The 26,630-nt window shown below is 46.3% G+C and overlaps 1 protein-coding gene across 1 annotated transcript; it reads left to right on the forward strand.

The window, feature by feature from the left end:
• The first annotated feature begins 1,079 nt into the window (after positions 1-1,079).
• LOC139322228 (maestro heat-like repeat family member 5) lies at positions 1,080-25,322 on the forward strand. Its single transcript, XM_070951254.1, has 26 exons — positions 1,080-1,512; positions 2,252-2,388; positions 3,790-3,885; positions 4,930-5,046; positions 5,878-6,000; positions 6,554-6,703; positions 7,316-7,435; positions 7,996-8,075; positions 8,580-8,715; positions 9,074-9,169; positions 10,633-10,737; positions 11,260-11,395; positions 15,076-15,194; positions 15,530-15,679; positions 15,879-16,033; positions 17,636-17,774; positions 19,138-19,289; positions 19,650-19,787; positions 20,270-20,384; positions 21,312-21,455; positions 22,371-22,547; positions 23,061-23,210; positions 23,460-23,585; positions 23,928-24,030; positions 24,974-25,039; positions 25,159-25,322. Exons 1-26 carry the CDS (start codon positions 1,113-1,115, stop codon positions 25,320-25,322), a joined length of 3,594 nt encoding a protein of 1,197 aa, XP_070807355.1. The 5' UTR covers positions 1,080-1,112.
• Positions 25,323-26,630: the final 1,308 nt, after the last annotated feature.

A 26,630-nucleotide genomic window follows, 5' to 3' on the forward strand; every position in this document is an offset into this window, starting at 1 on the left:
GCAGAGATATAAAGGCAGAAGGGATGAGAGGGGAGCTGTGGAGAGTTGAGGAGAGTAGAGGATAGTTGAGTTCAGTTGAGTTGTGTTGAGCAGAGTAGAACAGAGCAGAGCGGAGGGGAGTGTTCTACTTTGTCAAATACCTCACTGAAGCCTTTCAACTTTTATTTCTAGTCTGTCTTTCACAGTTACGTTGTTGGTAGGTTAACGGCTATAGTTTCTTTTTGCATGAAGACCGATGCAAAGAACGAGTTAAGCAACTCTGCTTTCTCTCTGCTGCCTGTAATTTCCTTGCCGTCTTCTCTCTTTAGGGGACTTTTAGTTTGGTTGCTGTGCCAAACCAGACAGTTGTAGAGGTACAAAGGAGAGACTCCCAAATTCCTCTGTACATCAGCAGCTCCTTGGGCAGCCTGAGCTTGTTGACCCAGGAAGAACATGTGATAAATAGAGATAGATAGATAGACAACTAGATAGATAGATAGATAGATAGATAGATAGATAGATAGATAGATGATAGATGATAGATGATAGATGATAGATGATAGATGATAGATAGATAGATGATAGATGATAGATAGATAGATGATAGATAGATAGATAGATAGATAGATAGATGATAGATAGATAGATAGATGATAGATAGATAGATAGATAGATAGATAGATGATAGATAGATAGATAGATAGATAGATGATAGATAGATAGATAGATAGATAGATAGATAGATGATAGATAGATAGATAGATAGATAGATGATAGATAGATAGATAGATAGATAGATGATAGATAGATAGATAGATAGATAGATAGATGATAGATAGATAGATAGATAGATAGATAGATGATAGATAGATAGATAGATAGATGATAGATGATAGATAGATAGATAGATAGATAGATAGATAGATGATAGATGATAGATGATAGATAGATAGATAGATAGATAGATAGATAGATAGATAGATAGATAGATGATAGATAGATAGATAGATAGATAGATAGATAGATAGATAGATAGGAGCACCAAGGACCCCTCCTTTCAATCTGGAGTTACAAAACTTCTCCTTTATTGACAGGATCTCCATCCAGTTCAAGAACTCCCTCTTCACGAGAGGATGGACCACATGCTAAAAAAGTTGCCCTTCTTGAAGAAGGAGGACAGCAAGCAGTCCCATCCACAAATTACGAATAATGACCCACGGCAGTGGAAGAGTCAAGAAGCCGACTTCTCTTCCCACCCATCCACTTCTTCGGCCACTCAAAGAACCACGCAGGTCTTGCCCCTTCTTGTAAAGGGTTCGCCAGCTCCAGTGGACATGAGGAACACGGTGCAGCCTCCAGCACTGGTGCTGCCCGATTTACTGCACAGGACAACTGCCAGGACCCCTCCGAGGGCTCCTCAGGGGGAGATCAAGGCTGGCCTGAAGGAGCCCCCTCCCTTGCCAAGGAGGCCCGAGAGGGAAAGGGCTCCGGGGAGAAAACGCTCTCCAGTTGCCCTCCTGCCTTCGTATCCAGGTATAGACGCTACAGGGCTGGGCTACCTATGGAACCAGCCTTGTCCTATCACATCAGCCCACCCCACACAATCCATCCATCCATCCATCCATCCATCCATCCATCCATCCATCAATCAATCCATCAGGACAGAGCCAGAAGGGACCTTAGAGATCTTCATTCTCCAGAGACCAATTGCATTAAGCAATAAGTTTCTCTTCCTACCTTCTAGTGCTTTGGAAAATAAGTTGACCCCCTCCTCTGTGTGCCAGCCCCTCAAATACTGGAAGACTGCTCTCATGTCACTAGTACACCCTTCCTTCCTTTTCCTAGACTACCCAAATCCAAATCCTGCAATCATCCTTCATCAGGTAGGGACGTTATGGTGCAGATTCCATCAGTCAAAGAGTTTCGACTGTGGGGTCTAGGAAGAGGGTCTTCTCTACCGTTGCCACTGTATTAGGGAACATCTTACCCTCAGAGGTGAGGAAAGACCCCTCCCTCTTAGCCTTTTTCAAAGGCTAGATTTAAATTATAAGATTACAACATCATGAAATTTCAAAGCAATAAAAAATTCCAATTCCATATATAAAATGGTTGTCTAAGGACAGGAAGATCAGGGCCTCGAGACTTTTGACATATTTGACCCCTCCCTCAGGCTCAGCCTGGTGATCCACTACGCACTCCTTGTCTCTCTCTGCTTTGAGAAGGCTTGTCCTGTCGAATTGCCCATCAATCTCTGTCTGTCTCTTCTTCTCAGAACTCTCGGACGAGTGCTTCAGAAACTTATGGGGGAGCAGGAAGCCATTGAAAGGCAGACCCGTCAAAGAAATCTTGGATCTGATGGACGAGAGAGAAATATTAGAGACCATCTTGGACCATCTTCGTCCTTTCCAGGTAAGCAGCTGGGTTTGTGTCGCGGTGGGCCCTGAGGTCCATCGTGGAGAGGGTCCAGAAGCCAGGGCTGCCTCGGTGGAGATCATTTATCCCAAAAGTAGACAAATGTAGTTATGGAGAATTTGCTGAACTATGGGGTCCTTGCTGGAAGGATCATGGAACGACCATGGAATGATCGCCTCAACCATTTTGGACTCCACCTCAACATCAAGACTGGGTACTTAGGGACTGTCACCACCCCGGAATGCTTCAAATCAATGGAGAAAACCTAAAGAAGGTGGACATTTTTTGGTATCTGGGATCCCACCTCCAATGTCAATGGTGACATCAATGGCGAGGTGAGAGCAAAGGAGAATGCAGCCTGGATACGTTGGCGAGAACTCACCAGTGTGTTACTGGACAGACGAATGGCCACCCATCTTAAATCTAAGACCTACAAGACAACCATCCGCCCTGTTGCACTGTCTGGCACTGAATGCTGGGCAGCAACAACAGGGACCGGAAGCTCTCTGCATGCCACGGAAATGCGAAATGGTCCTGAGTGTGAGAAACAGTCCATTTTTTTCAGTTGTAAACTACCCGTTATAACTTCGAACAGTCAGTAAATAAATGTTCTGACCCAAACACGACAAACCCTCTGAAGTGAACTCAAAGATTCCTTTATGAGGAGAGCCAGCAGCCCCGACAAAAAGTTTCTCTCTCACCGCAGGCTAATAAGTCCATCCGGCAGGGAGAAGAATCGTTGTCTGCCACATCTATTCATCTCCGCCCCCTGCCTTTTATCCCCAGAGCTAGGGAGGGGCTTCGCTAGCCGTGGTGGCTCGTCTGTCCCAAGGACCGGCCCATAGATTTTCACTGCTCTCCTCTCCTCTGCCTTCTGTGTATCCGCGCGTCAGGCACTGGACCCAGCTGCTCCTCCTCTTCCTCATCCACCTCCAGACCTGCAGTCTGTTGACTCACCATCTGAGGGCTGACGGATGGCCCAGGCTCCTCCTCTGTCTCTCTCTCTCTGCCAGCCCCATTCCCTCTTCCCCCTCGGAGCTCTCAGGTTGCCTTGATGCTGGCCCTGACTCCCACGCCTCCTCCTCCTCCTCTGATTCGGCTGCTGGAGGGCCACAACAATAAATGGTGATAAATCAAGTTCTCACAATTTGTGGCAGAGATTTTCCAACCGTTCATCTTAAAAGCTGCCTCAGCTCCAGCTGATACAATCCGGATGGTCCTTGTTACGTGCTTCGTGTCTGTCCCAGCTAGAAAAGTCAAATTACTTATAATATGCATCCGGACGCAGAAGGGAAACCACTCCTCCCCTTGGAAACACACAGAAAGCTGTTCCTTCCTCTGCTCCTTCACTTTCTCACAACTTCTTTTTTGTTGTTCTTGTTGTTGTTGGCAAAGCAGATTCCTTCAGACCACAAACTGCCCAGGAGGAAAACAAGCGCATTGCCGCCCATCGACCAGAAGCAAAGCACGTCCCAGGTCTTGTCTAAAGACAAGGTAAATATGCGGAGGTTTTACACTTTTAGGGCCGCAGTTATCTTAGATGCAACATCAGAAGAGGACAGCTTGCCATGGCCAACTCACCGTGGCTGCCCACGAGCCACAGCAGACTCACCGCGGGTTAATTCAACCATTCCGTTCTCTCCAATAATGTTAAAAATCATTTTAACATTTGTCATTTATGTTTCATTTGTCCCTCCTTTGAGGCCTCCTTTCTTTGACGCTTCGGTTCCACCATTTCCTCAATATTAGACAGACAATGATTAATAGAACTACAGACTTGGAAGGGGGCCTTGGAGGTCTTCTAGTCCAACCCCCTACTGAAGGAGGAAACCCTTTCCCATTTCAGGCAAATGGTTGTACAATCTCTTCTTAAAAGCTTCCAGTGATGCAACACCCACAACTTCTGGAGGCAAACTGTTCCACTGGTTAATTGTTCTCACTGTTTGGAAGTTTCTCCTTGGTTCTAGATTGGTTCTCTCCTTGATAAGTTTCCATCCATTGTTTCTTGTCTTGCCTTCGGGTGCTTTGGAGAATAGGCTGACCCCCTCCTCTTTTTGGCAACCCTGGAGGTATTGGAACCCTGCTATTAGTGTAACTCTTGTTCCCTGGTGAGTTGGCCACGGCAAGTAGGCCATGGCTAGTTGGCCATGGTTAGTTGGCCAAGCCAAGAGGGCCATGGCAAGTTGTCCCAATCCACCACGGAGAGCTAATGCATGTAAAAAGATGAAGCTGCCAGATCTCCACAGAAACCATAAAGGATCTCAGGACGGCCAAACAGAGAATCAGCAAAGGGCACCTATGGGGATGGGGGAAGGGGGGTTAAAGTAGCTTTTCAAGAAGAAGAAGAAAGTCAAAATGGCAATTATTGACTTATTAGATTCGTATGCTGCCCATCTCCCCGATCAGGTCACCCAGGACCAGTTTCCGTGTGCTTGACCACACGGAGTCCTTTTTTGATCATAATTTCTCCTATATTTCCTTTTCCTGGCCGTTTGGTGGAGCTCCCTAGGACTCACGGACTCTTTTTCCCACCTTCAGATTAGCCTCTACAAATATTATGGCGTTAAACTGCGAAACTCAACACAGAAGGACCTGGTGACGGAACAGCTCCAAAGCCTTCTAAGTTTTTCACTCCAGGAAGAAACAGACCGAGAGGTGAGTGGCAGTGGGATGCCTGCGGGGGCTGAGACCTCCATCTTTGTGGGGTCCTTGGGGCTCTCTGAGCTTGGATGTTTTCTTGCAGACGTTTAGTGACCCAACTAGGTCACCTCATCAGTGCCAGAAGAGAACAGGTTTTGCAGAATAGAGGTGAAGGGAGGAGGAGGAGGAGGAGGAGAATTGTGGGGTCCTTGGTGCTCTCTTAACTTGGTTGTTTTCCTGTAGATGTTTTATGACCCAGCTAGGTAACATCATCAGTGCTAGAAGAGAATGGGGGTTACAGAGAGGAGGAGGAGGAGGAGGACTGTGGGGTCCTTGGTGCTCTCTGTGCTTGGTTGTTTTGTTGCAGACATTTCATTACCCAGCTAGGTAATTTCATCAGTGCTAGAAGGGCCTGGGGTTTGCAGAGAGGAGGAGGAGCAGGAGGTGGAGAAGGGGAGGAGAAAGCGGAAGGTAAAGACAAAGGGTTAGGTGCAAATAAGAGCCTTGGTGGTGCAGCGGACTAAAGTGCTGTTAAGTAGCACTTAGCTGCCAGCTGCCGGCAATTACTGTGAGTTCAAATCTCACCAGGCTCAAGGTTGACTCAACCTTCCATCCTTCCGAGGTAGGTAAAATGGGGACCCGGATTGTGGGGGCAATAAGCTGACTTTGTACAAAAAAGAACACCGCTTGGGGGGGGCGAAAGCCCTACTAAGCAGGTCTATACAAAAGTATGAAGGCTATTGCTTAACGCATTGTAAGCCACCCTGAGTCTCCGGAGAAGGGCGGCATATAAATCGAACCAATAAATCAATAAATGTCCTAATTCACAAACATCGCTTTGCCTAGGGAATCTCGGAATCCATTCGAATGGCATCCTTTTGCCACCTGCCTGAGATTCTGGTGGCCCTGGAGGAGGCTGGCCAGTTCAGGCAGACAAGAGGACCGTTTGCAGTAGAAGCCCCCATTGAGGTAAGACCAGGGATGGGGTTGCAAGGTCTGAAACTCAGTACAGAAGGAGGCTGGGGGATTCTGGGAAGGAAAGTCCAATGTGCTTAGAAGGACTTAGGCTCCAGGCTGTCAGGTCTCCTCAGATTGGTCATAGATCTCGTAGACCCGAGACCAGCGCTGAGGATGTAGGTGGTGCTGAAATTCTCCATCTCCATCTCCTGGAGAACTATTTTATAAGGCTAGAGAAGATTAGGAGCTGCCCCAACAAACACCTCGAGTAGACCCAAAGGTGCTTTTTCCAAAGGCCTGGGCTTGGTTTTTTCCTGAAGACATTTCGCTTCTCATCCAAAAAGCTTCTTCTCTTTTGACCAAAGTCAGACCTGAAGAAGCTTCTGGGATGAGAAGCGAAACCTCTTCAAGGAAAAACAAAGTCCAGTTGCCTTTGGAAAAAGCCCCTTTGGGGCAACCGTGACCTGGATGACTAAGAAACTCCATCAGTTTCCATCCATTGCTTCTGGTCTTGTCTTCTGGTGCTTTGGGAAAGAGTTTGACCCCCTCGTCTTTGGACTGACAGGACTCACAGACTCTCTCCGAGAGATGGATTCGGACCACATTAATACTCTGCTATGGCCAGGCAGTCCTGGGAGCGCAAGTAGAGGACATGATGCCTTTCCTGGACAACATTGTCTCAGAAATACTCTATCAGTATTCCAGCATGAAAAAGGTAGGCAGGTTTCCACCCTCTACTTCTCTTAATGCTGAGTTTAATCACAAGAACAATTATAATCCGGAGTCCTTAGCTTGTTTGATTTCTTAAAGACATTTCATGACCCAACTAGCATGTTGTGGGAGAGGAGGAGGAGGAGGAGGAGGAGGAGGAGGAGGAGGAGGAGGAGGAGGAGGAGGAGGAGGAGGAGGAGGAGAATCTATGGTCTTGTTGCATTTATGATCCTCAAGGCAGCGCTCATGCATTACACTCTTTCTTCCTTTCCACACAACAACTCTGTGACGTGTTTGGATTGAGACTGGCCCCAACTCACCTAGCTGGCTCTCGTGCCTAGGGCGGGACTTGAACTCACAGTCTCCTGGTGATTGGCCCAAAGACAGTTGGCCTTTTTCCCTAAGGAGGACTAGAACTCACCATCTCCTGGTGATTGGCCCAAAGTCTCTCAGCTGCCTTTCATCCTAAAGTGGGACTAGAACCCAGAGTGTCCAGGGATGCTTTGATTGGGGGCCCCCAGAGTTCAACCAAAGACAATCGGCTACGTAAAGGTTTCAATAAATAAATACATCCTCTTCCTTCTGGTTTCTTTTCATTCCCACTGGGGTTTTCCAGGACGAAGGGCTGAAGAAAGCCTTCATGAGGTCCATCATCATGATCACCAAAGCTGTTGCCAACAGCAGGAGGCAAGACCTCGATTTGCCCCAGAAACAGGAACTGGTCACAAACATCGTTGTAAGTGGGGAGAGGGAGGGAGGCAGGTGCTCCTGGGCGTCTTTCTTTTTGGAAGTGAATTTGAACCGAATTGAATGCCAATCAATTGAGCCTGAAAGGTTTTGTTGCTAAGTGGGACATTTGTTAAGGGAATTCTGCCCATTGTACGACCTGTCTTGCCACCGTTGTAAGCCGAATCATTTTCGTTCAGTTAATCGCACGGCTGTTAAGGGAATCTGGCTTCCCAATTTTATATAGGTCATCAAGAGGCCACAGTTACCCACCCCTGACTTAAATCATGGTCACGGGACGCTGCAAACTGCCATCAATGCAAGCTGGTGGCCAAGTGACCGAAATGGGGTCACAGGATCGCTGAGGAAGGGGCGCCTCTCGGAACTTGGCATCTGGGTCATAAGTAGTCCTGAAGAGATCCCTCAAAACTTTAAATGGTGGCTAAGTGACCAGTTGTAAGCTGGGGACTTCCTGTGTCAACCAGAAAAAGCGTAGGGCTGGGAAGAGGGCCAGCTGGATGGTGGCCATATCTCAGGTTCTTTCTTAGATGGGTTTCCTTCTCTTTTCAGGAAGTCATTGAAGATGAGCCTGCGAAACCCTTGTCCATCGAAAATCTCCATCAAGCGATCATCACCATCACCTGCATGAGGTATGTACCTGCCGAGAGAGAGAGAGAGAGAGACAGAGAGAGAGACAGAGGAAGGAGGGAGGGAGAGAGAGAGAAATCCTGCATCCTGTTTTGGTCACCACAATATAAAAAAGATGTTGAGACTCTAGAAAGAGTGCAGGGAAGAGCAACCAGGATGATGAGGGGACTTCTGATATTTGAGGGGCTCTCACAGAGAGGAGGGGGTCACCTTCCTCTCCAAAGTAGCTGAGAGCATGATGAGAAGCGATGTATGGAAGTTTATCAAAGAGAGATCCAGGAGAAATTTCCTGACACCGAGAACAATCCATCAGTGGAACAGTTTGCCTCCAGAAGTTGGGGGTGCTCCATCCCTTGAGGTTTTCAAGAAAAGAGTGGACAACCATATGACTGGGATGGTTTAAGGACCATCAAGCAAGGGTTGGAGTAGAAGACCTCCGAGGTCCCTTTTAGCCTAATGAGTCTATGATCTTCTCACCCTCCTCCTCTTTTCTCGTCTTTCATCAGCCGTATGAAGCCCCCCTTGAACTCCGAGATGAGGTCTAAAGTGGTGAGAAAAAGCATCCAGAAGGTGTTTTCCTTGCCGGCTTACCTGGTGACAAAACTGAACGTGAACAGCCCAGGACAACCAGCTCAAACTCAGGTGAGCAGTCCAGATGGAGCCAAGCCATCTGAGATCCACCTGGAAATAAGCATGATTCAAAATCTCCTCCAAAACTCTGGATCCATCCATCGAGCCCAATGTCCTTTTGTTCCTCGTGTTCAGCCGAGAAAGCATTTCCTCCAACTCTGGAAGAAAAACCAGCCCTGCAAGACGGGCCACTCCGTTGATTGCAGAAGGGTGGACTTCAACTCCCAGAAGTCCGTGGCTGGCTCAGGATTGTTGGGAGTTGCAGTCCACCAGTCGTCCTAAAAGGGCCATAAGTTCCCCAGCCCTGGATTTCTTCCTCTTTCTTCCTTTACACCACTTCTTCCTTTAGATATTCTTTTTCTCCTTCTAGGATTTTTATGACCAGATGGTGACCACCTGCAACACCATGCTCACCGCCTTGCTGTCCGAGGCTCCCAATTTGGATTCCCTGCAGGATGTCTTGACGGTAAAGAGTGATTCTTTCTCGGGGTTGGTCAGCCAGATGTTTAGGCTGGATTTGGCGATTCTGTCCAGCTGTCGAGTCCCTCCCAAGGACCCGGGATAGGCAAATGTGGCTGTTGGATGGACAACTCGTCCCATGGGACAATTCAACCATTCAATTTAACTCATTTCAATAGTTAAAAAATGATGGTCATTTTTGTCATTTACATTTGTTTTGTCCCTCCTCTGGCATCTTTTCACTAATGATTCTATTCCACTATTTCTCTGATATTCGTGTCTCTCTTGTCCCACGGCAAGGAGGAAGGGAGGGAGGGAGGGAGGAGATTATAATAAGAGTGAGGGAGGGTCTCAGGGAAGTCCACAGGTGCCCCTGACACGAGAGACGTTGAGCTGGCCACTCCCACCTCGGCCACGCCCCCCTCGAGGTCAAACACAACCTTGATTCGGCCCTCCATGACATCGAGTTTGACACCCCTGTCATAGAGTCTCGCAGCTGTTCCAAGTAAAGCTGCCTTCTGCAATTGACCGATGCAGATTATGTCGATGCCGATGGGATTCATTTTAGCAACAGAAATTTTGGACTCATTGTGGTCATAAGTCGAGGACTACCTGTATTTGTGATGGTTGCAGCATCCTGGGGGGGGGTGTCACCTGACCACCATTGGCGAACTGCCCAACTGGCTTCCGACAAGCCAAAGTCTACGGGGAAAGCGAGATTCGGCTAATGACTGCATTATTCACTTAAGGACCACAGGGATTCATTCAACCCTGGCAAAAAAAGGTCATAAAGCCAGTCACAAGTCGCCTAACATCCACCTTGGTAAGCACCCCAAATTCTGGTCGTAAGTCAAGGACTACTTATACAGGAAGTCCTCGACATACAGCCATTCATTTAGGGACCGAGCTGGGATGCTGCAACCGTCATAAAGATGAGTCATTGGCCAAGTGTTCAAATTTTGATCACGTGACCATAGGGATGCTGCAATGGTCATAAGTGTGAAGAATGGTCGTAAGTCCCTTTTTCAGTGCCATTGTAACTTTGAACAGTGACTAAATACTAATAGCACTTAGACTTACATACCGCTTCACCGTGGTTTACAGCCCTCTAAATCTTCTCCTATCTGGGTCCTCATTTTACCGACCTGGTAAGGACGGAAAGCTGAGTCAACCTGGAGCCGATCAGGATGGAACTGCTGAACTTCTGGCAGTTGGCAGAATTAGCCTGCAATACTGCGTTCTAACCACTGTGCCACCACGGCTCTAAATGAACTGTTGTAAGACAAGTTGTATTCCAGAAATCTTCAATTGCTACTCTAGTTTTCAGTCTAAAATAGACCTCAATTGACCAATGTCTCAAATTTGTTGAGTTCCTTAGATTTTCTCCCCAGTCCTGGCAACTTCTGTGGCTCTTCCAACTGTGAATCACAAATTCTTCCTTTCCTCCTCCTCCTTTGTTTTTCCGGGCAGCACATTAATCCCTGGATTGAATCTCCCAAGAGACACGAGAGAGAGAGGGCCATCAAGAGCATCAGACACCTCCTGAAGTTCGTTTCTGAAAACGTCAATTTCGACGTAAGTCACCGTTTGGGATGCGAAGTGAGATGTTTTCAAAGAAAGGAAGAAAAAGAAGAAAGTCCTGCTGCCTTTTGGAAAAAGCATCTTTGGGATGTGACCAGGAGGATATAAGGAGTCCCGCTTGATGAAGGGGTTGGAGGAGAAAACCTCCACAGTCCCTTCCAGCAATTGAGGTTCTGGGATTCAAAGATTCTAAGATTCAGAGATTCAAAGATTGTATGATTTAGAAATTCAAAGATTCTATGATTCTATGATTCTAAGATTCTATTATTCAAAGATTCTAGGATTCCCTGATTTGATGAATCTATGACTATGATTCTAGTCTTCTAAGATTGAAATATTGGATAATTCTAAAATTCTAAGATTTTATGTTTCTAAGATTCTGTGATTCTAGAATTCTAAAAGGTAGGATTCTAGGATTCTATGGTGCTATGCTTCCTATGCTCTGATTTCAGCTGGCTGAAACCTTCATGAGCCCCCCTTCTCATCTTTCCCCTCCTTTTTGCTTCCTTTCATTAGACCACAGGTGACTTTTCTTTGCTGGGACAGCTGGTGGCTTTGCTGGGCCTGCACGTTGGCGACACCAGCAAAGAAGTTGGCCAGACGTCCGCAGAGGCCGCCTACCACCTCCACCACCTCATCATGAGCAAAATGGGTGAGAAAGTTGGACTCCAAGGGCTGCCAGGAGCCCAGGGATGCGCACTGCCCAGGAGAACACTGGGTGGCACAGCTTGTGGCGTGACCAAGACCCCGGTCGTTTGCCTGGGCAGAGATGCCTGGAATTGGCCGTTGGTATTGGCACCTCTCAGGGCCAGGGGTCATTTGAAGACTGAGTTTCTCAAGTTAAGTGGATCCGTTAGGCCAGTGCTCGGCAAACTCATTAGTCAACAGAGCCAAATATCAACAGTACAACGATTGAAATTTCTTTGGAGAGCCAAATTGGTTAAACTTAAACTAGATAGGTAGGTACATTGTTATTAACTTAATTAGGGTACTCCTAAACTGGCCTTTACTAAGAACGTCCTCAATCTGATGGAGGTACGTTCGCTGAGGTCGACCCCTTCCATCTCTCCCATCCACACTCGTCCTGTATACTTCTTTCGTCTATCTCCTTTCGTTCATCCTCTTTATATGTCCAAACCATCTCCCCGACACTACATCTTCTTTCACTCCACAACGTTCCCTAAAATTAACTTAATAAACTTTACTTAAAGTTTTAAGTCTTAGTTAAACTATAGGTACGTTGAATCAAACTTGATCTCATACTTAATAACGATATTATTTATTGATAAAATTAAATTTCTTACAATTGACCTTACAATATCCATAAAATTAAATCATGACAATGACTGACAAACACTAATGTGAACAATGGCCTTGCATCTCCTTGGAAAGTTTGAGTAAGTCAGGTTTGTTTTTAATTTTAGTCACGATTCCAGGTTCTCATCAATAAGACAACTTCTCAATTTACTCTTGATAAGGTTCATGCTTGAAAATGATTGTTCGCATAACTATGTAGACCCGAATAAGGAAAAAACAGCAAACGCTATTTTTTTCAGTTGATGAAACGTTTCAAAACGTTTCCTCTTGATAACCAACGTACCTTGTTATGCAGCAGAAGATCGGCGTACTCGCTCTCCATTTCAACTAAAAATCCTTTAAATTGGCGATGATTAAGAGGTTTAGTTATAATGGAGTTGATAATCTTAATCACCAATTCCATAACTTTGCAAATTTCTTCTGGAAATGTCTGAGCACAAAGCGCTTCTTGATGAATGATGCAATGGTAAGTAAGTACCTCGTGATTAATTTTTTCTTTCAAAATAGCAACAAACCCGTTTCTTACGCCGGTCATACTTTTCGCCCCGTCTGTTGAAATTAAGACAATTTTATTGAGTGGAATATGATGTTTTTCAATGTACTCAATTACAGCATTGCCATGTCCTCTCCACATGTTTGACCTTTGAGTGGCAATAATCCTAAAATTTCTTCTTTAGGACCTGTAGATGAAATAAATCATACAAAAAGTGAAACTTGCGCTGTATCATTTATGTCACAAGACTCGTCAACTGCTATTGATAAAGCTGAAACCAATTTAAGATCTTCGACTTGCTGGTTGGTTATATTCGAAGACATTTTGACTGTTCTGTCTTTCACTGTTTTAGCAGACAATGGTAACTCTTTAATTTTTTTTAGAATATCGGCTTTGTTCTTAAAATCCCGAAATAGCTCTTCGGATGCATTTATAAAACAACTTTTTATGTATTCGCCGTCTGTATATGGTTTTCCTCTCTTAGCAATCTTTTGACTAACCACAAAACTTGCAATATTAACATTGTTGGAAGATTGAATCCAGTAATTAAATACAGAACTTGATTTTTCTTGACTCTTCTGAAGTTCCTCAACTGCTTTCTTCCTTGCATCACCGACAGGATATTTACTACTAAATGACACGTGTTTAGTTTTAAAGTGTCTCTCCAAATTTGATTTCTTGTTATGCACCAATTTTTCCTGACAAATAAGACAGGTCGGAAGGCCATTTAAGTTTTGAACAAACGCGAAAGTCTCGGTCCGTTCAACTTTAAATTCATGGTTTTCGTCTTCCGTTTTTCTTTGCTTCTTCTTTGTAGCCATGTCAAACAGGGCACCTAAAAAAATGTTTCATTTTATAATAATAAAGCCACCAACACAAAATAATTACAATTCTTAAATTGATGACAAAAATACCTCGTGCATGAATTGCGTGCGCCTCTCCCACGCTGCGTATCCCATGGCCCACCTGCGCCGCGTCTCCCGTCTCCCGTCTCTCGCCCGCAAGACACCCCCACTTCTTCTAACGCCACTTCTTCAGAATAGACTCGCCCAGGCCGAAAACCGACTTCTGCGCATGGGCCACGAAGTTTCAATCACACTGTGCGTGCGCGCCCGCAGGTGGTATTTTGTGGAAGAGCCACACTCAAGGGGCCAAAGAGCCGCATGTGGCTCGCGAGCTGCAGTTTGCCGACCACAGAGTTAGGCTAGGCATCTGCCATCAGCCAGCCTGGGCTTGTGAGTCTTGGCACATGGATTGGGTCTTAGCGTGTTTTGCAAAGCCACCTTTTAGTCATTGGATGGCTGCATGTATTGCAGGAAGCCAGAAAACGGGTTAACCAAGTTACGGGTTGAGTGGGCATTGTTAAGGAAAGAGCTAAAGAGGGTTTATAATTGCAATACATTATTTGTTAATTTTATAGTTTCAACCCCATTTTACGTGTCTTCTAATTTTTAATTGGGAGCCGTCCACAATCGGTTGAAAGACAGGCACTTATATCAATGGTTTACCTAAAGAAAAGGATCGGTTAAATTTGGCTAGTTAAAAGCTTAACCCAGTGGCAACTTTAAGCCATGTGGATTTCAATGCCCAGAATTCCCCAGGCAGCACACAATCAATTCACAACCTAATGCTTCATTTGCACATCAGACCAAGGTAGTCTGGGTTAAATCCGGTTAGATTCATTCATTCCTTTGTTCATTCGTTTGTTGGTTCATTCCTTCATTCCTTCATTTATGTAATTTGTCTCTTATGTAGCCCTATATTTCCCCTCCATTTACAGTCCCATCTATTGTGTTAACCTAGAAAAGGGGTTACAGGTAGTCCTTGACTTACAACAATTCATTTAGTGACCATTCAAAGTTTAACCGGCACTGAAAAAAAGTGACTTGTGATTGTCTTTCACACTTACGACCGTTGCAGCATCCCCATGCTCACGGGATCAAAATCTGGACACTTGGCCACTGACTCCGATTTATGACGGTCGCAGTGTCCCAGGGTCATGTGATCCCTTTTGTGACCTTCTGCCAAACAAAGTCAATGGGGAAGACGGATTCACTTAACAACCGGGTTGCTAACTTAACTGCTGCGGCAATTCACTTAACCACGTTGGCAAGAAGAAAAATCGCAACATGAGGCAAAACTCGCTTCATAACTGTCTTGCTTAGGACTCAATGGTGGCCGTAAGTCGAGGACTGCCTGTAATTGGACCACTAAAGAGGTCATTGTACCTGTTTCGTTCCTGATCAGTGAGATAAGAGAAAGGGGGGGCAGAGAAAGAGGGAGCGAGGGGGGAGGAGGAGGACTGGTGTCTCTGAGCTTTGTTGTTTTCTTGTGAAGGTTTCATGACCCAACTAGGTAACGAGAAAACCACCGAGCCCAGAGAGCACCAGGGACCCCTCAGGTCAGCCCTGAGCTACAGAGCTTCTCTTCTGTTGGAACGACTAAACCGGCCGTCAGACGAAGGATCTTCAGAAGTTCCGAATGCCAAAATCTGACCTTCTCTTGTTTTCCTCCCTCCAAAGCCAAAGAAATGGATGAGAAACCTAGAAACAAGAAGGGGAAGGTCGTCAGTTGGCTGAGGGAAGACTTCTCCTTTTCGGGCCCAACAATATTTTATAATAACGTCTCCAAAATGGCTACGGTACGTTTTCCTTCAGCATTTTGCCTGGCTTCTTATTGACCTTCCTTTCTCTCCTCCTCTTGACCTGGAGATACTCAAAAAAGTCAATATCACAGTGGGGACGGCAGGCTCCAAAGGCCGGAGGGTGGATATCCATCCCCCACAATGTCTAGGAGCAGGCGATCTCGGCTGCCATGTTGGCTTCTTTCACCCACATCCTAATATCACGTGGTGGATGTCATGGAATATGGCCTGCCTCTCTACATGGGGTGCTGTCCCCAGATACGGGTCAAAGTCTCTGGCTTGTCAAAACCCTGATGCATCTCTTCATGGTCTCCTTTTCTTCTTTCCGATAGGCCTTTGGCGAGCATCTGAGCCCATCACAAATAAACGACCTGATCTTAAAAGCCCTGGCAGCTCTGACACACCTGGACAAAAACATTTCACACACTGCGGGACTCCTGCTCAATTCGTTCTTGGAGGAATGTGGGATGGATATGGAGGAGGTAAGAAAATGGCAGGGTTTGGAGCAAAAGGGATAGAGGAGATTTTGTAGAAAAGAAAGATGAGAATGGGTGAGACCTTGTTGACTTGGTGACAACACTTCGGCTGGATTTAAGAAGGCTAGGGTTGGATGGAGACCACCAGGTAATCTTAGGGCTGTTGAGAAAGTCGGTCATCCCTTGGATTTCTCTTTTGCCATAGCTGCCCATGATCCTCAAGGAGATCTACCGACGTCTCCCGAAGATCTTGGACCCTGCCACCAAACAACAAATGCTAAAGGCAGTGTGTCACCTGGCGTCCAAACGGGTGAACAAAGTCGTGGATATTCTCCTCGAGTGCTCGGTGGCGTGCGATGGGTAAGAAGAACCTCAAGGAGATGTGCCTCCTGTTTTCTTGTGCTCTACAGAGATTCTCAACCATTTGCGATAGGGGTGAATATCTGTAGCTTGGGGTGGGCAGGTCATGTGCTGATTGGGGGGGAGGTTGCATTGGGTTGGTTGAGGGCCAGTGCAGTCGCTGGTTGGCTGTGCAGTCGATCTGAATTCTGAGAGCTTCCTAGGCTGGTTGTCTCCACCATCCAGGTCATGATTGTCCCAAAGGTGCTTTTCCAAAAGGCAGCTGGACCTCCTTGGTTTTTTAACTTTCTTGGTCGCCACACTGTAGAAACAATGCAGAGACTCTGAAAGAGTGCAGAGAAGAGCAACGAAGATGATTAGTGAACCGGAGCCTAAAACATATGAAGAAGAGTTGCAGGAATTGGGTCTCTCTAGTTCAATGAAAGGAAGGATTGAGGGGGGACAGGATAGCAGTGTTCTGATATCTGAGGGGCTGCCACAAAGAGGAGGGGGTCAACCTATTTTCCAAATCACCTGAGGGCAGGCAAGAAGCAAAGGATGGAGACGAATCAAAGAGAGAAGCAACCTACAATGTGCAGAACTTTCCTAGCAGTGCAAACAATTAACCAGTGGAACAACTTGCCTCCAGAAGTTGTGGGTGCACCATCACTGGAGGTTTTCAAGAAGAGATTGGACAGCCATTTGTCTGAAATGGGATAAGATTTCCTGCCTGAGAAGCGGTTTGGAGTACAAGACCTCCAAGGCAGGGGTGAAATCCTCTGGTTTGGTCTGGTTCGCCCGAACCGATAGTAATAATTGCTACTGTTTGCCCGAACCAGTAATAAAAAAAACGCTTTAAAAAGTACGACAATCAGCTGTGCCGGGCAATGTCGGAACCTTTTTCTAATTTCTAATTTCAGCATTTTTTTACTACCAGTCAGCTGTGAGAAAATCAGCTGTGCCTGATTGTCTGTGAGGTTCCTGTTTGTTGCAGGGGCCATTTTGTGTAAAGTCCAGCTGCTTCTGCATTGTATGTGAGTCAGTTGTGTAGCTTTTGTGTTACTTTTTTGTAAAGTGTGATTGTTTGCTTTTGAGCTCTCTGTGATTCAGTGAGGTTCTGCATTGTGTGTGAATCAGTTGTGCAGCCACGCCCACCCGGACACATAACCACCAAGCCACGGCCGCCTGGTCATATGACCACCAAGAAACGGCCACCCGGTCACATGCCCACCAACCAACGCCCACAGAACCGGTTGGGAACATTTTTGAATTTCACCACTGCTCCAAGGTCCCTTCCAACTCGGTCATTCTGTGAAAAGCACCTTTGGGTTAATTCTGTAGACACACTGCTCCTAGAAACATCCCCTCCCTTGACCAGTTCTGGGTTCTCTGGCACTTCCGGTGGCGCAGAGGCCCTCCTTTGAATGGCTACTAGACAAACGGTTGCAAGTCGAGAACTACCTGTAGCTATATTTTTTTCCATGCCTTAAAGCAGTTGATTTGGCCATCGGTTCTCTAACCCTTTCTTCCGTTGTGGGGGTTAATCTATCTGGAATGGCCGTCTCTTTGAAAATGGGGAAAGAATCTGATTTTTTTCCCCAATCCATTTTTCCACCTGCACAGAAGTGCCAGGGAGCTGTGGAGGGCGCTGGCTGCAGACCCCTATGCTAACCTGAAGATCATGAAGCCCCTCCTCAAAAGGCTTGATGACCAAGGCCCCAGCACCGAAGCTATTGGGAGGAGATGCATCATGCCCATTGCGGTAAGCCCTCAACCGGTGGCTCTCCTTTCCTTAGATCTGCAGGTGGGCCAGGCCTGAGGAAAGGGGGAAGGGGCTGAGCAGAAGAGTCACCCTCGGGGGTCTCCTCATCAGGAGCAGGCACGCCCTGGCTGGAGGGAGGCAGAGGGCAAACTGGTGGGGGCTGAAATCGGAGCAAAATTTGACGTAAGCCCCCCTTCCCCCTAAAATGCCCCATTGAAAGTAGAGCCATCTGTGGGCTTCCTCACCAGAACAGCTTTGATATTCATCCATCCATCCATTCATCCACCCATTCATCCAGCCAGCCAGCCAGCCATCTATCATCTATCCACCCATCCATCCATCGGTTCATCTTTTCATTAATCCATTCATTCATGTATCCGTTCATTGATTTATTCGTTTATTCATACATTACTTCATTTATTCATTCCTTTACTCATCCAATCATTCATAATTCAATTGATTCCTTTATTCATTTCTTACGTTATTTCTTACAGAAATAACTAAAAAAGAGTTTGATTTAAGAAAATACATGATAGGAACCAACAAAGGCAAACACCCAACGGAGTACTTTGTGTCATATCTTATTTTAAATATTTTTAATCTGTATTTTTATTATGTGTTATATTGTTTTATTACATTGTTGTAAACTTCCCAGTGTCAGATTGCTCAGATGGCCGGTGGAGAAATTTAATTAATTAAGACCAATAGATTTGTAGTCCAGGTTTGAACTGTGGGGTCCTTGGTGCTTACTGAGCTTGGTGGTTTTCTTGCAGATGTTTCACGACCCAACCAGTCTAACCCTACCTCTAAGCCTAACTCTTCCAGCACTGATGATGTTACCTAGCTGGGTCATGAAACATCTGCAACCAAAAAACACACGCTCAGACAGCACCCAGGGCCCCTCCAAGGACCCCTAAGAGGTGGAGAGTCAAGAGCCCACTTAGGGGGTTACCGATCTCTTTGTCCCCAGTTCTGTCTCACTTGCGCTACTCATTGTCTCCCTTTTGTCCTGTATCTACACCCCACTGGCCTCTCAAAGTCTGGAGGGGGTGTAGAATGGGAGTTTCAGAAGTCCCACTTCTAGCAACCTTTTGCTCCGTGTCTCAGACATGGACATTCCTGGCTCAGGTTTCATGGACATGAGGATTTTTTTCTTTCTCTGGGCACAATGAGAATGTATCTGCCGAACAAAACTCTGCATTGGCGACAAGAAGGGCATCCAGCCAGGAAAGCCTCAGCTCCATTCAGTTGCCCAGACTCCACCCCGCAAGGGATTAGGGGGTCGTTAAAAGAAGAAATAGATGATGATGAATCTAAGTAACCTGATGAGCCTGAGCTGACTCTCCTCTCCTCCTGTTTCTAGGCCACCAATGCGCTCTCCTTCCTCCTCTCGCTTCCTGAGGCAGCAACCATTGTCCAGCATAAGTTCTCCAGTCTGCTCCTGGCGCTCGTGACGCACATCTATTTTCTGCTGGGAGCAGGCAAGAGCGGGTCAGAAGTGACCTACCATCTGGGGTAAGGAATCTCCTGGGCCCAATCTGGATCCTTTCTCCATTTCTGCAAAGCTCAGGAAACAGTCGTTAAGTGAAGTTTGTCCCATTTTGCAACCTTTCTTGCCAGAGTGGTTAAGTGAATCATTGCACTAGTTAAGTCCCATGGTCATTAAGTGAATCTGGCTTCCCCGTTGACTTTGCTTGTCAGAAGGTCCCAAAAGGGGATCGCGTGACTCTGAGACACTGCGACCGTCATAAATATGGCTCAGTTGCCGAGAGTCTGAATTCTGACCACATGACCATAGGGCTACTGTAACGGTCGGAAGTGCAGGGGGATCAGCTGAATGATTGGCACCAACTCTTCTGCCTTTGTTTCATTTAGCAACGCAGTCAAAGCCGTCAAACACCTCATCTTGCGCACCGGCTATCAGGAGGAGTTCAAGGACTTAGATATGGTTCAATGTTGGGCGATGCTGATGAGTCCTGAAAGTGTGTTTGAAGGCATTTTCCACCTGGTCCGGTAAGAAATTAAAAGTCAAAAGAGCTTGGCTACGAGGGGCAGTGGGTGAGAGAGGGAGGGGAGGCAGAGGGAGAGGAGGAAGAAGAGGAGGCAGAGAGATAGGGGGAAGGGGAGAGAGAGGGAAGGGGAGAGGGAGAGAAAGAGGGAGAGAAAGAGGGAGAGAGACACACAGAAGGCAAAAGTGTGAGAGAGGAAAGATTAGAGGGGAGGAGAGCGAGGGGAGAGGGAGAGGGAGAAAGAGAGAGGGAGGGTGAAAGAGAGAGGGAGGGTGAGAGAGAGAGAGGGAGGGTGAGAGAGAGAGAGGGAGGGTGAGAGAGAGAGGAAGGGGAGAGGGAGAGAGGGAGGGTGAGAAATTCTCTAAATGGAGTAATTCATTGAGTAATTCATTTATCGATCATTCAGCTCATGATTTCTCTAGCTTGGTGATTTTCTTCTCCCTAACCAGCAGATCTTGTCTGATCTCTCCATATTTATTCTCTTAGGATCTTGTTCAACTACTCAAAACATGAGCTGAAGGTCATGTTCCGACAGGCCGAGACCTACGTGCGCCACCCCGATTTAAGACACAAAACCATTGGGATGGTTTTCTTTTCGGAGGTGAGGAGACCTTGAGATGCACCCCAACCTTCTGGAGCTCAAGGAAAGTTGCCCAGGGTTCAACAGAACTTTATGGTTAGAAACTAGAAGTTGTGGGTTCTCCATCACTGGAGGTCTTGAAGAAGAAACTAGACAGCCATTTGTCTGACATGGTAGAGGGTCTCCTGCTTCACCAGGGGGTTGGGCTAGAAGACCTCCAAGGTCTCCTGGTATTCTGTTAATCAGTGGAATGGCTTCCCTCCAGAAGTTGTGGGAGGGAGGGAGGGAGGGAGGGAGGGAGGAAGGAAGGAAGGAAGGAAGGAAGGAAGGAAGGAAGGAAGGAAGGAGATTGAGGGAGGGAGGATGGGAGAAAGGGAGGAAGGAAGACTCAATGACCCTAAATTCCTTTTACTTTTTGCATTATTTTTTGTATTCTTGCAACTATCATTTACACTACCTATCAGACAGTCACAAAAGGGATGACGTAACCTCGAAACACTGCGACCGTCACATATATATATATATATTTATATGCCGCCATTCTCCCGAGGCACTCAGGGCGGCTTACAAAAACAATATCCAATACAAATCACAATAAATTAAAATCAACAACCCAATTAAAACAATTTAAAATTATAACAATGTACACCCATAACGGATCAGTTAAGTTGACGAAAGAGCCACATCTTCAACTCAAATATGGACCGGCAAGTACCCAAATTTTGATCACATGACCATGAGGATGCTACCATGGTCATAATTCTGAAAAATGGACGTATCTCTTTTGTCAATGCCGTTGTGACTTTCAGCGGTCACTAACCGAGGACTGTGTTTATTTTCTTTTTCTCTCCCCGTAATGGCTGAAAGTGGCATCTTTAGTAGAGGCTCTCAGGGAAGTTCCCTTCCTTTGCTTGGCTAATGCTCCGTATCTCCACTCTTCTTCCTCAGTTGCTGTACCATCCGGAAATTTGCCAATTCTTTGTCATCCAAGACATCCTCAAGGTGCTGAAGGAATGGATGACACAGCCATATCCGCTGATACAGACTTTCAGTGTTAGAGGACTGGGGAACCTCATCCAACACCCGTTTGAGGTAAGAGATGGGGGGCAGGAAGGGAGTGGCTTCCAAGGTAGTAGCAGGTGTGACCTCGCTCTCTCGGAAGTCTACAAGGCTGGGAAGGATAGAAGAAGGAGAAGAAGAAGGCAACCAGCAGAAAGAGGACAGCTAGAGTGGTGTCTCTTCTCCAAAGATGGCTGCAACCCTGGAAGATCTGAAGGTGCAAGTAGAGGCCAGATCCTCTTGGAGGACATCTGAAAGCAGAACAAGAAGCAACGGATGGAAACTAATCAAGGAGAGAAGCAACCTAGAACTTAGGATAAATTTCCTGACACCCAAAACAATTAATTAGTGAAACAACTTGTCTCCAGAAGTTTTGGATGCTCCAACACTGGAGCTTTTCAAGAAGAGTTTGGATAACCATTTGTCTGAAATGATCTAGGGGTTCCGGCTTGAGCCGGGAGTTGGACTAGAAGATCTCCAAGATCCCTTCCATCTTTGTGATTCTGTTAAGGACCAGGGGAGACCTGATAGCAGTCTTCCAATATTTGAAGGGCTGCCCCAAAGAAGAGGGGGTCAACCTATTATCCAAACCCCTGAAAGCAGAACGAGAAGCAGCGGATGGGAACTAATGAAGGAGAGAAACAATCTGGAACTAAGGAGAAATTTCCTGACCCTAAGAACAATTCATCCTTGGAACGACTTCCCTCCAGAAGTTATGGGTGCTCCATCACTGGAGCTTTTCAAGAAGAGTTTAGATAACCATTTGTCCAGCAGAGTCTAGGGTCTCCTGCTTGAGCAGGGGGTTGGACTGGAAGACCTCCAAGTTCCTTTTCAACCCTCTTCTTCTATGCTCTGTGGCCTTCTCTTGCGTTTGTCATGATCGCTGTGAGACTCAGAGAACTCCAGTGACCACGTTTAATTGCTCGTTTCTTTCCCTGCTTCCTCCAGAAGAACATCTTGGAACCACTGTTGATGCCAGTACTAAACTGCGCTTGTCACGAACAGAAGACGGTGGCAAAAGAAGCTATAAGGACCCTGCATTTCCTCCTCAGGAACCTCGATATCAAAACCCATGCGGTGAAGGCAGTCAACCTCATTCCGCTCCTTCTAAAATATTTTCATGATGTAAGTCAACCAAATCATAACAAACTGGTTTTCCACCTCTCTCTCCCTCCCTCCCTCCCTCCCTCCCTCTATTTCTCCCCCTCCTCACTCCCTTCCTCCCTCTCTCTCTCTCTTTCTCTCTCTCTCTCTCCCTCCTCCCTCCCTCCTTCCCTCCCTCCCTCCTGCACTCCCTTTCATTCTCCCTCTCCCTCTATCTCTCTCTTTCTCCCATAAAGATGGGAGAAAGTCCAGAAGGAGCTGCTGAGATTGAACAACTCTGGTCTAGATCAGGATTTCTCAACCTTGGCAACTTTAAGAGGTGAGGACTTCAACTCCCAGAACTCTCCAGCCAGCATACTGGAGTTGGGGTCCCCATCTTTGGGGCAACCATGACCTGGATGATTGACCATCTCCATGGACATTGAACTGGGAATAGGTGTGCTCTGAACTTGTGTGTTCTCCTGCAAACTTCAAGAAACTTCTGCATGGCTATTCTGCTATTGGAGGGACTAACCTGTCTCTCTTCCTTCGTAGGACGACATCGAACTGAGGAATACCTCCATCACCATTTTTGGCATGCTCCTGAAAGGACTGAAGGAGTTACGGAACAGTAGTATGGCCGAAAACATCCTGAACGGCCTTATTCCTCTAGTCATACAACTGTCAAATGATCGGACAAAAGAGGTGAGTTGAAGGGCTGGCTAACCTGAGCTCCTGCTCTGATCATGCTACCTTCACAGAGACCACTCTGTACCCCCATCTTCACTCAGAGCAACGTGGTTGTACCACGTGGACACTCTGGAGAATGCAAAGACATTGTAGACAATCCTGAAGTTGTGGGGTCCTTGGTGCTCCCTGAACTTGGTCGTTTCCTTGAAGACCTTTCATGACCCAACTAGGTGACAGGATCTCCCTCTTTCCTCCCTCGGCCAGGTCTCCAGGAAGACCCTCGACTCCTGCGTGTCCTTTATGAACTGGGGGGGCTTTCCCAGCAACTTGTTTGACTATGAAATGTACACCAGTCTCCATAGCATGTACTCCAACATCTGCTACGTGGTTGTAAGTAGGAGCCAAGCTGGCCTGTTTTCTTCCAGATTAGAGTATACTAACCGTTTATTTCTTTATTTTGCCCTGCCTTTCTTATTTTTATAAACAGTTCAAGACGGTGGGCATCCCTAATACTTCTTCTTTTCTTCACAACAACCCTGTGAGGTGGGTTGCCCTGAGAGAGAGGGACTGCACCAAAGTCACCCAGCTGGCCATCGTGACTAAGGAGGGACTAGAACTCCCAAAGTCACCCAGCTGGCTTTGACCAAGAAAGCAGCCCCTTGGTTAAAAAAAAAAATTTAAAAAAGGAAGCTCTATAGTTCATTGGCTTCTTTGTTGCCTTGTTTTCCCCAGATGAATAAATGCAAGCAAAACCTTCCTGCGATGTTGGATCAGATGCTGGGATTCCTGAGGAGCCGGAACTCTTCCCATCGCGAGGCAGCTGCCCTCTTAATTGGTAATCACCAATGCCAACTCTGGAAGGAGGGCAGGAAAACCCAAGACAGGCGGGCGGCCTTATCACCAAAAGAATCTATGCCGAATTAAGCCATGTCGCTTAATCAGACTGGAAGCTGCTCTTATACCGGGTGGCTTCTCCGGAACTGCTACGATCGCGCAACAGTTTCTCAGGCAGTTCCTGCCCTCTTTCTTAAGGGTATCGCTGCCGTTGTTAAGTTAGTCACATGGTTGTTAAGTGAATCTGGCTTCCTCCCGGATTTGGCTCATCCGAAGTGATCTTTGACCCCCAAGACACTGTAAGCGTCATAAATACGAGTCGGTTTGCCAAGCATCCGGATTTTGATCTTGATGTGGCAACGCTTCTAAGTGTGAAAAGCAGTCGTAAGTCACTTTTTTCAGTGCCATTGTAACTTTGAATGGTCACTAAATGAACTGTTAGAAGTTGAGGACTACCTGACCTCTATCCCTCTCTCTTGTATAGGCAAACCCACAGCCGTGGTTTTTTCTCTGGAAATATTTCCAGCTGGCCTCCCATTCTAGTATTAACTGGATTCAAGGCTGCTTAGATTTTTTTCCAAGATGATGGTTGTTTGCACAGCCCTAGAACATAAAGTAATAGAGTTGGAAGGGACCTTAGAGGTCTTCTAGTCCAACCCCCTGCTAAAGCAGGAGACCCGATTCCATTTCAGACCAGTGGCTGTCCAATCTCTTCGTTAATCTCTTCTTGAAAGCCTCCAGTGAGACCTGGAGACAAAAACATAGGAAGATCGGCTACCCCTAGTCCTTCTTATTATTAGACAGACCCAATCCCTGGAACCATCCCGTAAAGTCCCAAAGCGACTCTTCCAAGTGGAAACCAGTGAATTGCGCGTTTTTTTCCTGAATCAGTCGATTTAGCCGTCTCTGTTAACCCCACCAACGTTTTCTTTTTACGTGCCCAGGCTGCTGCGCGCAATACATGCAACCGGAAGTGATGACTTCAAAACAAATGAAAGAAGTTTTCCTGGGTGAGTTTCAAAGTTCCCTCGCTTGAAACAAGGAGTTTTTCTCCAGAAGCTCTTTCGCTGATCAGGGCTGGTTCTCAGGGTTGATCCCGGAAATCCTTTGTTTTTTGGATTCGTTTCAGGTCTCCAGGATCTGCAAGGCGATTCCGAAGCCTCAGTGGCTCAGGCTGCAGCTGACTCAATGCAAGAAATCTTTCGGCAGTGTGGCCATCTGATCAAGCCGGGTCTTGTTAGTAGTCAACTCCCCTCCAAAGTCATCAGGAGGATCTCCGAGACCAAGCAATAATAGTTTCATAGTTTCATAGTTTTCATTATTGTCATGGCACCTCATAGAATGAAATTAAGTGCCATCCTCACTGTATATTATACTTTTTAAAAACCCTATAAAAATAAAACAAAAACACACTTCCTTCACATTGTATGCAATTGAATTAAAAAACCCTGGTATTGTATTAATATTGCACTGTACGTAGAATTGTATAGTTACTGCTCTGGGATAGAAGCTGTTTTTCAGCCTATTTGTCCTTGTTTTTATTGTCCTGTACCGTCTGCCAGATGGTAATAGTTCAAAAAGAGGGGGGCCCAGGATGAAATGGATCCTTAAGGATGCTTTGAACTTTCTAAAGCCAGCGGGAGCTATAAAGCTCTTCCAAAGTGGGGAAGGGGCAACCCATGACCCTCTGGGCACCTGCCTTCCAGCTGGTCTTTGGCGAAAGCGAGGAAGCGTGAAGATAATTCTTACATCGCGAAGGACCACGAAGGAACGTCACAGAAACAAGACCTGGCAGGGAGATTGTGGAAACAGGCCCTGGAGATAGACAGAACAATTTAATGTCAGAGAGAGGAGAAGGTTCCACGAGAAGGTCACAGAGCCACAGGTGCTATTGGAGAAGGGCGGTAGCAACCATCAACCATCGATGATATCTGGAACATCTCCACTCTTGCTCGTCTTCCAACAGAAATAGGAATGCCTAGAGTAGGGCAGATGCAGAGAGCTGAACACTCCGTGGGGGGAGATCTAATGTCCTCCAAAAAGATGCTCATTATTATCCACATAGATGGAGCATTGAATAAAAGCCTTCAGGAAAACCTCTGGATCCCAAAGGCGTCTTCCCATGGGCCCTGATCTCCTTTGGAAAGCATGCGACGTTTCTCAACTTAGTTTGTTAAGCCAGAAGGTGGCCGAGCACTGGTCCCCTCCTCATATCTCTTCCTGGCAGTCCTTTCAACTTTCAGCCCTGAATGAGCCCAGCCTCATAGGTTGTAAGTTGGACCGGTCATAAACCAGGTCATCCTGCGTCCGTGATCGATTTAATGACTTTTAAATGGATTAAGGGAGTTGTTCAGTACAGACATTGTCAATAACCATATATTCATGTGCGTCTCCTAGGGCAAATTGTTTTTAGAATAGAAGAAGAAGAATAGAATAGAGCTGGAAGGGACCTTGGACAGGGGTGAAATGTAAAATTTGTTACTACCGGTTCTTTGGGCGTGGCTTGGGGGGGGTAATGTGACTGGGTGGGCATGGCCAACTTTGTTTTTTTAACTTTTCAAAGCATTTTTTCTGCAAATGCAAAAAAATGCTTTGAAAAGC

Source organism: Pituophis catenifer, unplaced genomic scaffold, assembly GCF_029215685.1.
Source record: "Pituophis catenifer annectens isolate HBS135680 unplaced genomic scaffold, rPitCat1.0.hap2 SCAF_10, whole genome shotgun sequence".
Classification (NCBI taxonomy): domain Eukaryota; kingdom Metazoa; phylum Chordata; class Lepidosauria; order Squamata; family Colubridae; genus Pituophis; species Pituophis catenifer.